General features: G+C 38.6%; 1 protein-coding gene across 1 annotated transcript in view; it reads right to left on the reverse strand.

Moving 5' to 3' along the window:
- The window catches only part of LURAP1L (leucine rich adaptor protein 1 like), a 42,873-nt gene extending 32,842 nt beyond the window's left edge, over window positions 1-10,031 (reverse strand). Inside the window, exon 1 of the mRNA XM_023213137.1 lies at window positions 8,993-10,031. Coding sequence (XP_023068905.1) covers window positions 8,993-9,298 — 306 coding nt within the window. The 5' untranslated portion in view covers window positions 9,299-10,031. The remainder of the gene's footprint in view (window positions 1-8,992) is intronic.
- Window positions 10,032-15,796: the final 5,765 nt, after the last annotated feature.

Genomic DNA, 15,796 nt, shown 5'->3' on the forward strand with positions numbered 1-15,796 from the left:
GATTCTAGATTCCTAAAGTTCCCGACTCCAGACCTTTGCTCCTGGACAGCATTTCTACACCCTCTCTGGGCCAGAAGGGAACTCACCACCTTGAAGGGAAAAACACACGTTTAGAATGATTCACCACCTGCGGACTAAAGAGCCCTTGGGCCTTAAATAAACATCAGTGGTGACCAGGCAATAGTTGTCACAGGCCTTGGGTGAGACCAAGTACTGTGGTGGCTTCCGGTCTGACTCAGCACAGTTGCAGTAGTGGTGGCCACAGAGGTACTTGTGTCATCCCTCCCCCAACTCTAGTAAGCTCAACACAGAGAGAAACTTCTTCATTTGGGGTAAAGTAAGAGAACAAGAGTCTCTACTTGTTAATCCAGGGAATTATCTCATCTAGTACCCCAAACCACCAAAGTGCTACCTCTGTTAGTCTGCAAGAGTCATATTATTAGTGGGCTTGGGTTCCCCGTAATGCAGATATGGCTGCAATAGGCAAATACTTAGATCTGAACACTCAATTTTCTTTATGTACTTCTTCAAAGCCTTCCCAAGAAGGACAGGTACAAGCAAGCCCAGACTATGAAGACTACAATAAATACCTCACTTGTCAACGCCTAGACATTGATGAACACTCACAAGCATCAAGATCATTTAGGAAAACGCGACCTCACCAAATGAACTAAATAAGGGCACCAGTAACCAATCCCAGTGACAGAGATCTGTGACCTTTCAGACAGATAACTCAACATAGCTGGTTTGAGAAACTAAACAAATCAAGATAACAGAGAGAAAGATGAGTTTGTGTCCTTTGTAGCGACATGGATGCAGCTGGAAACCATCATTCTCAGCAAACTATCGCAAGAACAGAAAACCAAATACCGCATGTTCTTATAGGTGGGTGTTGAACAATGAGATCACTTGGACTCGGGAAGGGGAACATCACACACCGGGGCCTATTATGGGGAGAGGGGAGGGGGGAGGGATGGCATTGGGAGTTATACCTGATGTAAATGATGAGTTGATGGGTGCTGATGAGTTGATGGGTGCGGCACACCAACATGGCACAAATATACATATGTAACAAATCTGCACGCTGTGCACATGTACCCTAGAACTTAAAGTATAATAAAAAAAAAGATAAAAATATAACCACAAAAAAAAAGAATTCAGAATCCTATCCAATAAATAGGATAATGGAAATGTAAAATGATATGTAAGTGAGATTGAAATAATTTTTAAAAATCAAGTTGAAATTCTGAAGCTAAACAATTGAAATGACATACTGAAAAATGCATCTGAGTCTCTCAACAGCAGAATTGATCAAGTAGAAGAAAGAATTAGTGAGCCTGAAGACATGCTAATTGAAAATATACAGTGAAGGGAGACAAAATAAAATAATAAAAAAGAATGAAACATGCAAAATTATTTTTTAAAAAAATCCCAGGACCTCATGGCTTCACTGCTGAATTTTACCAAACATTTTAAAAAGAATAATCCTACTCAAACTATTCCAAGAAACAGAGGAGGGAATACTTCTAAACTCATTCTATGAGGCCAGTGTTACCCTGATATCAAAATCAAACAAAGACATATCAAAAAAAAAAAGAAAGTATAGGCCAATATCACTGAAAAACATTGATGCAAAAATCCACAACAAAATAATAGTGAACCTAATTCAACAACACATTAAGATAATCATTCATCATGGCTAAGTGGAATTTATCCCAGGGATGCAAGGACTGTTCAACATATGCAAATTCATCCAATGTGATATATCATATCAACAGAATGAAGGAATAAACCATATGATAATTGCAGTTGATACTGGAAAAGCATTTGACAAAATTTGGCATCTCTTTATGATAAAAACCCTCAAAAAACTGGGTATAGAAAGAATGTACCACTACACAATAAAAGCCATATAAGACAGACCTACAGCTAGTATCATACTGAATGAGGAAACACTGAAAACCTTTCCTCTAAGGTCTGGAAATAATGAGGATGCCCACTTTCATCACTGTTTATCAGCATAGTACTGGAAGTCCTAGACAGAGCAATCAGACAAGAAAAAGAAATAAAGGGCAACCAGATTGGAAAGAAAAAAGTCAAATTATTCTTATTTTCAAATAATATAATCTTATATATGGAAAAATCTAAAGACTCCACTAAGAAATTATTAGAACTGATAAGTTGAGTAAAGTTGTAGGATACAAAATTAACAGAAAAATCAGTAGCATTTCTATATGCCAACAGCAGACAATCTGAAAAAGCAGTCAAGAAAGTAATCCCATTTAAAATAACTGCAAATAAAATTAAATACCTAGGATTTAACTAAAGACATGAAAGATCTCTACAACAAATACTATAAAATATTGATGCAAGAAATTGAATAAGACACAAAAAGATGAAAAGATATTCCATGTTCATGGATTGGAAGACTGACATTTTTTACATGTTCATACTACTCAAAGCAGTCTCCAGATTCAATGCAATCCTTATCAAAATACCAACAACATTCTTCACAGAAATAGAAAAAAATCCTAAAATTTATATGGGATCAAAAAAGAACCTGAATAGCCAAAGTCATCCCAGGCAAAAAGAACAAAACTGGAGAAATACCTGACTTCAAATTATACTACAGAGTTATGGTAACCAAAACAGCATGATACTGGCATCAGAACAGACACATTGGCAATGGAATGAAATGGAGAACTGAGAAACAAATTCACATACCTACAGTGAACTCATTTTTCACAAAGACGCCAAGAATATACGCTGGAGAAAAGATAGTCTCTTCAATAAATGGTACTGGCAAAACTACATATCCATATGCAGAAGAATGAAACTAGACCCTTATCTCTTGCCATATACAAAATCTAATCAAAGACTTATATCAAAAACATAAAAGTACTGAAAGAAGACATTAGGGAAACTCTCTATAACATTGTTGTGGACAAGGACTTCTGAGGAATATCCCATAAGCATAGGCAACCAAAGCAAAAATGGAAAAACTGGGTCACATCAAGTTAAAAACTTCTGCACAGCAAAGGAAACAATCAACAGAGTGGAGAAACAATCCACGAAATGGGAGAAAATATTTGCAAACTACCCATCTGACAAGGAATTAATTGCCAGAATATATAAGGAGCTCAAACAACTCAGTAGGAAAAATATCTAATAATCTGATTAATAAATGGACAAAAGATCTGAATAGACATTTCTCAAAAGACATCCAAATGACAAACAGGTATATTCAAAAGTGCTCAACATCACTGATCACCAGAGAAATGCAAATCAAAATTACAATGAGATACTATATCACCCCAGTTAAAATGACTTTTATCCAAACCACAAACAATAATTAATGACGGTGAAGATATGAACAAAAGGGAACCCTTGTACACTGTTGGTGGGAATGTAAATTAGCATAGCCACTGTGGAGAACAGTTTGGAGATTCCTCAGAAAAATAAAAATAGAACTAATACCTAATCCAGCAATCCCACTACTAGGCATATATTCAAGAGAAAGGAATTTGATATATCAAATAGATGTATTCACTCCTATGTCCATTGCAGCACTATTCACAATAGCTAAGATTTATAAGCAACCTGTGTCCATCAACAGACAGATGGATAAAGAAAATGTTGTATGTACACACAATAGAGCACTAATCTTTAAAGTGGTGCTTGGTCACAAAAAAAGAATGAGAACCTGTCATTTCATCAACATGGATGGAACTGGAGGATTTCATGTCAAGTGAAATAAGTCAGGCACAGAAAGAAAAACTTGGCATGTTCTCACTTATTTGTGGGAGCTAAAAATGAAAACATTTGAACTCAAGGAGCTAGGGAGTAGAATGATGGTTACTAGAGGCTGGGTAGGAGTAGTGAGCTAGGGGGAAGTGGAATGGTTAATGGATATATTAATATAATTAGATACAATGAATAAGATCTAATGTTTGATAGTAAAACAGGGCGACTACAGTCAACAATAATTTATTATAGTACATTTAAAAATAACTAAAAGGGGCTGGGCACGGTGGCTCATGCCTGTAATCCCAGCACTTTGGGAGGTCGAGGGGGGTGGATCACCTGAGGTCAGGAGTTCCACACCAGCCTGACCAACATGGAGAAAACCCGTCTCTACTAAAAATACAAAATTAGTCGGGCATGGTGGCACATGCCTATAATCCCAGCTACTCGGGAGGCTGAGGCAGGAGAATCACTTGAACCCAGGAGGCAGCAGTTACGGTCAGCTGAGATCGTACCATTGCACTCCAGCCTGGGCAACAAGAGAGAAACTCCATCTCAAATGATAATAATAATAATAATAACTAAAAGAGTATAATTGGAATGTTTGTAACACAAAGAAATGATAAATGGCTGAGCTCATGGATTAAACAAACAAACAAAATGTCAGTAGCATTTCCTCTGGAGTACAGAGTAAAATGGGGAGGAGTAAGATTAAGTGAACTTTTCTTTTTATTTATACAATTTATTACTGTATTATTGGAAATTTTATGAGAAACATTTATTTATTTTTTTAAAAAAGAAACAATATTGTTAAAGGAATGCCAAAAAATCCATTGGTAGGTATGTGATGAAATTACTATAAAAATGTTCATTCACAGTAAATGGGCACATTTCATAGTGCATTGATACAGTACAATTTAGGATCACTTTGGATCAAGCAGATAGCCAGGCTCACAGTGGTTCTTGTTTGAATGACAGGCTGGGAATCATAGTTAATTAATCTCTGTAAGCCATAGTTACTGTATCTGTAAAATGAAATAATGCTATCCTAGTTATATCTCAACATCCACCACAGTGTTTAGCCCCTTTTTAAGAAAATGAATAATTCAGGTTTAATTTAGAAGTCTAAGATTGAGACCTTTGAAATGTACGCTTGAAAATACAACCTTGTTTTTTTTCCCTTGTGAATTCTATGAGTGCAGTTTACATGAGCACAATTCAGATGGATGTGTTTTCAACCGCACACCTGGGAAGTCACCACACAGTGCTGTGCAACTGATATCATTTGAGAAGAAGAGGATAACTGAGTTCTTGTTGGAAGAACAGCAATTTGAAAGTGCTGCTTAAATGAACACAAGATGGTGTCAGGATTCCAAGTTTCTAGTTCTTTCCAGTGAGTTACCTAAGGTCTAAGTTTTATCCTGAACAGAATCTCTTGCAGAACTAAAATACTACCAATGAAAAGCTCTTGACACTCCTACATCATGAATATTACTGAGCTCTAAAAGTTGAACTGGTCATGTCAGGAGAACCTGGAACTGCTCATGGCAGTTCTTGTGGACTGAGAAGAAGTGCTACTGGAGATCTTGGTGATAGTGGCCAAAAGGAAAGGGTATGATTGTGATTGCTGGGAAGCAGAGGGCTTTTGAATATGTTCATCCAAATCCTAAGCCAGAGACTGTTTAGTGCTTGTTCCTCCTGGGAAGGCTAATGGTAAACAAAAACACAGTTTAACATGTTTAATGTTTTGAAATTCTGGAAGAACAGAAATATTCATTTATTCCTGGGTGTCCACATGAGCATGGAGGTATTCTAAAGTGTAAGAAGTGACAGCATAGGCATGGTTAAAATCTCAGGTTCTGACCTCATTCTGGCTCCTCCCCTTACTATCTTGAGCATTAGCTCAATAAACCTCAATGCTTTATAAAATTGTGGTGACAGTTACATTTAGTTAAAAGATTATAGGTTCCAATGGGAAAACACATATAAAATGTTTAACTATCACAGTGGCTTACCCATAGAAAAGTCTCACCAAAGTAACCAAATACAGTAGTACACCCTAATCTATGGCTTTGCTTTAATGGTTTTAGTTACCTAAAGTCAACTGCAGTCTGAAAATATTATAGTATTTTGAGAGAGAGAGAGAGAAAGAGAGAGAGAGAGAGAGATTCACATAACAATATACTGTTTTGTTCTATTTTATTAGTAGTTATTATTAATCTCTTACTGCTTTTAGTTAAATATATATAATTTTATAAATTAATTAAATTGATTTAATTATAAATTAAATTGTGTCATTAATTAAATTGATTTAATTATAAATTAAATTGTGTATGTCTTTATAGGACTAAACAGTCTATATATAGGTTTTGGTACTATCCACAGTTTGAAGCATCCATTGGAGGTCTTGGAACATACCTCCCATGGATAAGGTGGGCTACTGTATTAGTTTAAGTACCTCAGATTTCCTGGACTACCTGACATTAGGCTCCACAATTCGTTAATACATGCTACTTCAATCAGCAGCATGCTTAGCACATAGCATGTGTTTAATAAACATCAAATCTAAAATAAAATCAAGATTTCCAGTTGAATTGAAGCTAGGGAAGTCTACACATATTTTGTTTGTTAGTTTGTTTGGAAACATCGTCTCTACAGAGAGTATCTAATGACATGGGAGACGCCATGATAGAGTCAGTCTGGTAGAGAAAATATCTAAACCTTCATCAGTCCCAAAGCCGCATTGAACATCTAGGGCTGCTTTTGTAAGATCAACAGAATCCATGTCATTGACGTAATGCTCATTACTGCCAGCATCCTTACTGTTTTTGAATGCCTATGTAATCGTTGTTTTTCTTACATTATTTCACTGAATTCTTAAAATGCTTTAATGGAGATGCTTTTATTCCTATGTTAACAAGAAAGCTGAGTCTCAGAGTGGTTATATAACTTGTTCAATGCCACACACTAGTGAGTGAAAAAGCCATGACTAGAATGAGGACCACAGAGTAGGACCAGCCTTTTTCCAGGGAAGATAAATACATAGACTGGCAGCTCTGACATCCTATTAGGTCTTATTGATATCCTGACTTGCTTTAGACTTGTCTGAAACCCTGGCTTATCTGGCTCCAAAGCCTATGAAGCTTCCACTAAACCAGAGAACCATCATTTGAGTAGTGATGAAATATTCTTCAAAAAACAACAACAAACGCAATGAATTATCAGGGACCTTAGAGACTCTCATCATGAATCCCAGTTTCAGAAATTGTGTCTCATAAAGTCTTAATAAATATTAGGTTGGTGCAAAAGTAGCTGTGGTTGCCATTAAAACCAGTGGCAAAACAGCAATTACTTTTCCACCAACCTATAAAAAAGACTAATTTTGATTCATCACATAGAAGGTAAAATGTATACTCTTATGTTATGGAAATAAATGTCATCAGTTTAAAAATTCTCACAAAACTTGTAATTTCTCTACAGGACAGCATGGTTGTGCATCCTAAGTGGAACGTAATTATTTTTGTCAGAAAATGATCTTCACATACATACCAATCAGTCCTTGGGACAGGGTGGGGTTCATCGGTTTTTGGAAATGTTACTGTTTTCAAGTTATACATAAATACTCTAAATTGTGTCTGAGTGTCCAGCAAAACGACAGTATTGTCTTTGATGTGCTATCAGTGAGCTACTGAGTAAGAAAATATGTTTCAACAAGATTTATTTATTAGATTAAGTGAATATATTAACATTCCATGGGCAAAATTACAGAAGACATGGTTAGGAATAAAATGTCCTCATCTCATTGATATCTTCATCCCTCATATTAAGTCCTTAATTTGCAGAGTCAGCAACATTCTTAATTCCTTGTACAAGGAATTTTCCTGTGGAAAATAGTTTTACCTGTTTGTCTCCACACGTATATCTGATCTTTGTGATATGGTATCAGGCATCCCCTGACCTGTTGGTTTGTCTTCTTTCCCATTTTATCTTTTCATCTATTTTGCAAACTCATCAAGATGCCTTCCACTTTCCAGCTTCTCCATTATGTACCTAAGGGTTTTCCTTAAATTTTTGTCCAACCTAAAAAGTAATAATCACTAAATGATAGAACTCTATAATAACTAAATGATAGAATGATAGAAATCATTTCCAGCATCCTGTCTGCATGACAGAAATCTAGCCTACTTTGAAGCAAATCAAAACAACTGTGAAGTTAATTTAATGAAATTATCCTCTCTTTTTGAGGCCCACTGTTGCAACTTCCCTCATCTCCAAGCTGGTAGAAAATGCTGCTGCTTTGTGGTGGTATTCTGCAAAGGACTTAGGGAGGGATCATTTTCTGTAATCAGCTCATCAAATTCACGGAGGTCTACAGAAGTGAAGTGACGTGCCCAAGAGCTCATGACAAGTAAATAGTGTCTTAGTCTAAATACATCCAGAATGAGTATTCTTAGACCTTGTACTTGTTTCATTGTCCTATGCTCAGGCAAACGTTTGCAAACAGCAGGGAAAACAACTGCAGATTGAGACTTGAGGGAGATGGGTGGGAGAAGGTCTTTAGCAGATCCCTGGACCTGGGGATCACCTGCTCGCAGAGATCAAAACAGTGAAAAAAGCTATTCATAAGTACATCAAGGACGAGTGGGCCATTGTTTTTCAGAACCAGCTGTGGAGAATCTGCTCAACAGTGGCCTTGGAACAGCTGCGGCTGCTGCACCAAGAAGGGAGGGCAGGAGGGCGGAGCGGTACTGGTGGAAGGGTGAGCTAGGAGGGAGGGCTGCAAGGACCCTGCCACGCCACCTCCTGGCAAACCAGGAAGTATTTTTGCAGTAAGTGCATTGGGCTGAGCCACCTTTTGAACCTACCCGAAGTGTTAACAGCACACAGCAGGCCTTAGATGCGTGCAGTAACTGCAAACTCTCAACGGGCTGGTGCCTAAGAGGCTACGGGCTGGCAGCTACATAGAGCCCGGCGCAGTGAGTAGGCGCTGTCCGAAAGTACACACATTGGAGCCAGCCGACTGTGCTGTCTTTGCAAGCCGTGACCGAGCAAAGTCCGTGATAAACAAGCCTCGCAGCAGCTGCCTTCGGATGAGCGCCCCCTGCGCGTTCCTCCACCCAGCATTTCCCACGCGCCAGCACTCGGCTCTGCAGCCCCTGCCCTCCTATCTCCCAGCCCCATTCTCAGATCCCCCCATCTTTGGGCCCAGCCCAGGTCCCAGCCCCCGCGGCTGGCGCACCACACTCACCATCTCTTGCCTGAGGAGGTGAAGCTTGGTTTCTAGCCTCTCCAGGGCGCTAGAGTGGCTACCTCGTGGGGAGCCAGAGGTTGGGGAGGACGAAGAGGAGGACGACAAGGAAGGAGGGAAGCTGCAGCAGCTGCTGCTGCTACTGCAGCCGCCGCCGCCGCCGCCACCGCTCCCCCCGCAGGGGTCCCTGTCCCTTTCCCTGGAAACCGGCTCCTCCCCACGGAGCGAGCGCACTAGGCTCTCGGGTACTTTGCGCCCCAGCTTCAGCTCGATGTCTCTGAGGTCTGGCAGCGGGCTGTCTTCCATGACTTTTCGGGAACGGCGATAATGGTAATAAAACGCAGCAGATGAGAGGCAGCCACGGCCTCGAAGGCTGCTGCGAGATCAGCAGACCTCTCCGGGCACCAGGGTCTCTATCCTCCGCGGCTGCGGTGTACCGTCCTTTCCATAACCACCCTCGCGGTGTCAGCCCTGAAATCCGCACAGGACGCGGGGGGTCGCAGCTGCAGTTCCCTGGCCGCTGCGACTCCTCCGACACTAAGATGATCAAGATCGCCTCATTCTCTTTCTTTTTGGCCACCTCACTGCAAAGTTGAGTTCACTGATATTGCAAAGAGAGGGCGAATAAAGCAAGTAGTGAAAGAAAAGAGAGGGAAATGAAACCTGTTTTAGCTTTACCAAGGGAAAATTTTCACATTATAAAACCGTCCGTTCACATCCCTGCGCCGCTCACTGACTGCCCATCTGGTACTACGCGACACAAAATAATGATGCAGCCAGAAACGATGTCCTGGGTCGTTTCATTTTCCAGCCATATGTCTCCAAGCTTTCGGGATATCCTGGATTGTCAGAAATAATCTCTGGTCACTGAAAGAGAAGTTCAGTCTTGTGCATGGACGCATAAAAAAGAGCTAGTTAGCTTAGCAGGAGTTTAACGGCTTCCTTGATGCAGGAAAAATGTCCTTCTTCCCATTTAGGCTGTTTGATCCAAGTCATTGTGTTCCTCGGAGCCTCGGAAACTTTAAACTCCGCTGGCAGGTGGACCAAACCAGGGCCAACCCTTGTACCGTATATCACAGACAAGAAGAGCAAGAGGAATTTTCCCAACTCTGTCGCTGGTAGAAGAGTTTTAACGTCCTGCTTTAGTTAGGAGTACCAGTTGATTTTTCAGTTTTCCTGACTAAATCGCCTGGTGGCTATACAACCTTTAAAACAGGTTTTAAAATGAGAGATAGAGGAATGACTTCATATTTGGTGTCGTTCGTTTCCCATCTCTCTACAAACAAAAAACCTCTCTTCAGAAGACTTTGCTAGCAATTTTGTACTAATAAAAAGAGTGAAACAATTTCATCAAAAGTTCAATGAAAATGCATAATCAAACTTAATTATCCTACCAACTGTTACCGTATGCAAACAAAAGTGAAGAATTAATTAGCCAGGATAACTTACATGACTCCTGAGATAGCAGCAGTTTTAAGAGGGAACAGTTGCTGAGCTGCTTACTTTTACTTTAATTATGAAAGGAAAAAATATCGGGAATGACTGTTTAAAATGTTGTCTTCTTTAATAATTTGTCTATAAATTAATTTATAGATTTTTTCAACTCTACAAATTGTACAATTAATTGTATAGTTAAAAAACTGTACAATTTTTTAACTTGTACAATTGTACAATTCATTAATTGCGATACTTCTACCAAGTAAGTTATTATGAGCTATATGGATTACAGGTTTGAATCAGCATTGAGTTTGTGTCAAAAATGTATTAGTAGAGGATACTAATTTCAGTCCAGTAAACTACAATTTTTGATTTCCATTGAAATATTTCAAAGTATATGCCCCTCTATTTCTGCGACAAATAAGTATTTGTGTTCCTGGTCACTCTGAGGCTCCATTTCCAGTGACATCATTCAAGTTTTACACTTGTAAGAACATAGGTATATACATCTCAGAGTTTGTTTCTATCATATCTGACTCTAGGAAAGCTTATACGGAGAGGAAACATAGGCATTCTAAATGAAATATTTCATGTCAGATAAAAAAATGCTGAACTTTCTTATCAACATGCCAGAAATTTGCATGCTATTTCTCCCTTCTGAAAAGAAATGAAGAAAATAGTTATAAGTTAGGTGACCCATTTCAAAGTTAGAACTACCACTTATAGAATCACGGAAAACAAGACCAAATCTCAGCTCACTGATAAAACTACATGCTTGGTCCTAAATTTGGAAAAACACAAGCTTATTGCATAAGAATTGCACTGTGACATGTAATTATGAAAGGCTTGTGTTTCAGTCAAGAACAGTTTATTATTACAAAACCCTTACAAAGTTCAGCATAGGGCTGGCTAAGTGCAGTTTATAGATGCAATATCTAGCTTGAAACTGATCAGTAAAAAACAAGTCAAATTATCGTGTGTCAACATAGAAAAATGGGACACCTCCTTTGCTATGAATCACAGACTGTAAAATCAGTATTTGAAGCTGAGGATAACATATATACCGCCCCCCCCCCCACACACACATATATAGTTTTTTAAAGAAGTCTGCAGAAGAAACTCCTCTGAAAGTAGAAGTGTGATGTATATGCAAAGTAACCTTTAGTTCCAGTGAAATATTAAAAAAATGCAAACTTTTGAACAAAAGCTTAGTATGTCAAACCTTTCAATTATTTTCAGTTAAATGCCTTTTGACATTTTATTTTAAAATGGAGACATTGTGAATGATGCTTTAGCTAGTTTTCAGAATATATTAAAATCATTGAATGTTTATGGATCTATAATAGAGTGTTGTTAGTGCTACCATAGCTGCTTTATGTGGTTTGATCTGAGGACATTTCTTACTCTATTTGAAAAAATATATATTCTTTTACTTTGGTTCTTGAGCATGATTTTGTTTGTTTATTTCAGGATTCTCAAGAAAGTGAGTCATCCTGGGCAATATAGTGAGACCCCACCTCTTCAAAAAGTTTAAAAATTAGCCAGGCATGCACTTGTAGTCGTAGCTAAGGGGTTAGGGGTGGGGAACTGAGACCAGAAGACTGCTTGAGTCCAGGGGTTCGGGGTTGCAGTGAGCTATGATTGAGCCACTGTCCGTCAGTCTTTGAGACAGAGTGAGAAACTGCCTCAAAAAACAAAAACAAAACAATAAACAGACAAAAATGCCCACAAACAACAAGAACAAGGACAAAAATGTGTGAGATGTTTTTCTAATTGCTCTTAGCCTGAGAAGTTAATTACATCTTGATTTGGGGAATCAGTTGAGAAGACTTTGCAGTAATGAGTCCAGGATGGGGGCTTGGGGTAGGAGTGAATTCAGCAACAAGTAGGAGGGGGAACATAGGGAGGACTGAGAAAGACAGAGGGAAAAATTCTTGAGTCATATCACTCTTAGTAGCGCTCCCTCGCTGCTCGTACTTTTCTTGTCCATCTCCAACTACCTCTCTTTCTTTGATTAGTAGTATTTGCCATGTCAACAACCACCTAAACTCAGTGTTTCTCTAAGCCTAACAATATACTGCAGAGTAAAATTGTAAAAATGGTTATTGTATTGTTTTTATTTGTGATATGATTTTTTATACTTTATTATGTGCTTCCTTTTAAGACCACCATATGTATAAGCTGGATTTGCCTTTTTTTTTTTTCTATTCAAAATGCATAAGGAATCTAAGAATGAGTGTTAAACTATGGAGGACTTTAAGAGACTGAGTTTCTTCCCTAGTTATGTTGTGTTCACAGAGAAGGAAAGGGAGCCTCTTATTTATCATTAAAAAGAAAGAAAAACTAGTGGCTAATAGGAACATTGCTGGAGTCAGATGACAAGTTTTGAAAGAATGCCTCAGTCACAACAGACTGATGTGATGCATGCTTCACTCATTCCACACTTAGAACACTTCCGGGTTTGAGACGCAATACTCCCAGCAAGAGTAGACTCAACAACACTTCACGTAGTGTGGGTAACACCACTCCTTAGTCTGCTGCTGGCATTGTGGTTAAAAGAAGAAAAACCTTCCACCTTCTTTCTGGCACTGATTGCAAGTTTGCAGCATTCCCAACTCTTGCTGGCACAGAGTTCAAGGGCTAGGGCAGGGTCTCGTACCTGAGACTCCACTCCCAACAGTGCACAATAATATCAAGCAGCCAACAGCCTCAAATTACGCCTAAGAATTTTAGGAAGTCACTATTTAGTAAATATCAGGTTCTTTCACTGTTTGTTTTTAAATGTGTAGAGCTGCTGCTTCTACGAATATTTTTGTTTGGTTTATATGCATAACAAGGAAGATGTTATAGCAAAGCTAAAGAATGTTGACCCTATCCATATACAGTTGAATTATGTATCTGCTAAAGTTACTAAGGTTTTATCCTGCTTATTTGTAGAGTCATTTAATTTACCTATAATTTTGTAACTGGCTTGGGTCTGTTTTACTATGTGAAATCATCTACTTATTACCAACTTGAACCACTTGTACATGAGCATGCTGTATATATTACTATATCTCTATATCTATCTAACAATTAATCTGTCTGAAATATCTCTAAGGTATATAGACCCTTTAAATAGTCTCTGATTGAAATCTAGTTAATATTTATAATCAGAGCTAAACACTTCCCTGAGGATTTAGTAGACAATACTAAAAGTAGGTCACCAGCATCTAAGTCTTCCTTATCCCCTCTTCACAATCCCTGTCAAATCTCTCTGCCTTCATTATTTGTAATAGCATCCTTTATTTGCTTTTTCTTGCTATCCTGAGCTCTAAATTCCTGCTGAAAGGTACAATGCAGGGCCAAGAAAAGAGATCTCTGCAGCTAACTTTGGTCTGTTCCTCTACAGCCATCCCAATTTGGCCTATAGAATGGACTTTATAGATTATTTCAATGCTGTGCTGGTTTATGTTTACAACCAACTCTCTGAAAACATAAAAATAATTGAGTTGTAGCTTTTAGCAACATTCATGGTGTAAATACTCTCATCATGGCTGATACCAAGCTACCAATGTGAGATGTGAGTTGGGAGAAGATGGGAAGTAGTTCATCATTACATAGTGTTTCTACTATACAGGTAAAACACATGTAAATAATCTCAAAAGCAGCAAGAATAGTAAGCACAGAGAGTAGTAAAATGTATTCAAATAATTAGGAAGTGATGAATTTTGATTATTTATTACCTTTGTTTTCGTTGCCCTATATTAAAACTTACACAATGTAATTTTTAAAATAATGACTGTGTTTAGCAACCAGCTTGCAAAATTTTCAGATTTTAACAATTGTCTCCTGCAAACTGGGATTGGTTGGCACCAGGACACCTGTGTTTCATAAAATCATTGAATGGCAGTCACTAATTATGGTTAAGAAAGAAAATAAAAACTCAAAGCCAGAAAACATAGTGCAGTTTTAAGTCTAAGGGTTAGGCAAATAAATAATTGGGAATATGAGTCCCAAGGTCAGAAAGCAGGAAGATGAGTGAACTTGTGAAACTGTGTATGTTAGTTTCCTAGGGTTGCCATAACAAAGTATCATGCAACAGCAATTTAGTGTCTTATAGTTCTGTAGGTTAGAAGTCCAAAATCAAGATGTGGTTAGGTCCATGCTCCCTCCAAAGCCTCTAGGAAAGGATTCCTCCTTGCCTCTTCCAGCTTCTGGGAGGCCCAGCATTCCTTGGCTTGTGCTTGCATATCTCTGATCACTGCTTCTGTCTTTACATGGCTATTTTGCCTCTGGGCCTATGACTAAATTTCTGTCTTCTTATACTTACACCCGCCATATTGGATTAATTTAGCAAATTATAACTGCAACAGCCCCATTCCCCACATAAGGTTACATTCTGAGGTACCATAGGGTCAGGATTTCAGGATATCTTTTGTGGGGGACAGACTTGAAATCATAACCCTGTAGAGGGGTCTTGGAAGTGTAGTTGAGACACGAGGCTGTGAATAATATGAGATAACTGGAATCTTCTTTTTGTTTCAAACTTTTCTTTTTATTTGGCAGAGGTATAAAGGCAGTTAAGGGCTGGGCACGGTGACTCAGGCCTGTAATCCTAGCACTTTAAGAGGTGAGGTGGGCCGATCATGAGGTCAAGAAATTGAGATCATCCTGGCCAACATGGTGAAATCCTGTCTCTACTAAAAATACAAAAATTAGCCGGGCGAGGTGGCACACACCTGTAGTCCCAGGTACTCAGGAGACTGAGGCAGGATAACTGCTTGCACCCGGGAGGTGGAGGTTGCAGTGAGCTGAGATCCTGCCACTGCACTCCAGCCTGGTGACCTGGTGACCGAGCAAGACTCCATCAAACAAACAAACAAACAACAGCCAAGAACACTTAAAGTCAATGCAAAGAATAGATAATAAACTTTTACTTAATCACAAAAAGAGTATTAAAAATGACGGGCTACTTTACATCACTACATACAATTACTTACAAATTAGGTAATAACCGCTGTTAGCCTTTTTTGAAAAGTGTGCTTTTATGAGCTAGAAAACTAATCACAGACACCCGTATTTTGCCATCCAGTGGCATAGTCATAGACAATTCATACAACCCACCTTTGATGTCTTTCACCGAATACATTGATGATGTTTAAAATTGTATTTGAGATGGCCCCCACAATTATAGTATAGTCATTAAAATAAAGATAAAAAGGCCTAAAGAAATACTCCATTTCTATCTCCTAGCTTAGAAGCAATCTTCTGAACTTTGATTTAAAAAGGATTTGACAGATTTTTTTGGAAGTATTGTTATCATAAATGTAACACAGAGGCTATGCAGTTGAAACTGTAACCCTATTGAAGGTAGAAAAAAAGCAA

Source organism: Piliocolobus tephrosceles, chromosome 14 (assembly GCF_002776525.5).
Source record: "Piliocolobus tephrosceles isolate RC106 chromosome 14, ASM277652v3, whole genome shotgun sequence".
NCBI lineage: Eukaryota > Metazoa > Chordata > Mammalia > Primates > Cercopithecidae > Piliocolobus > Piliocolobus tephrosceles.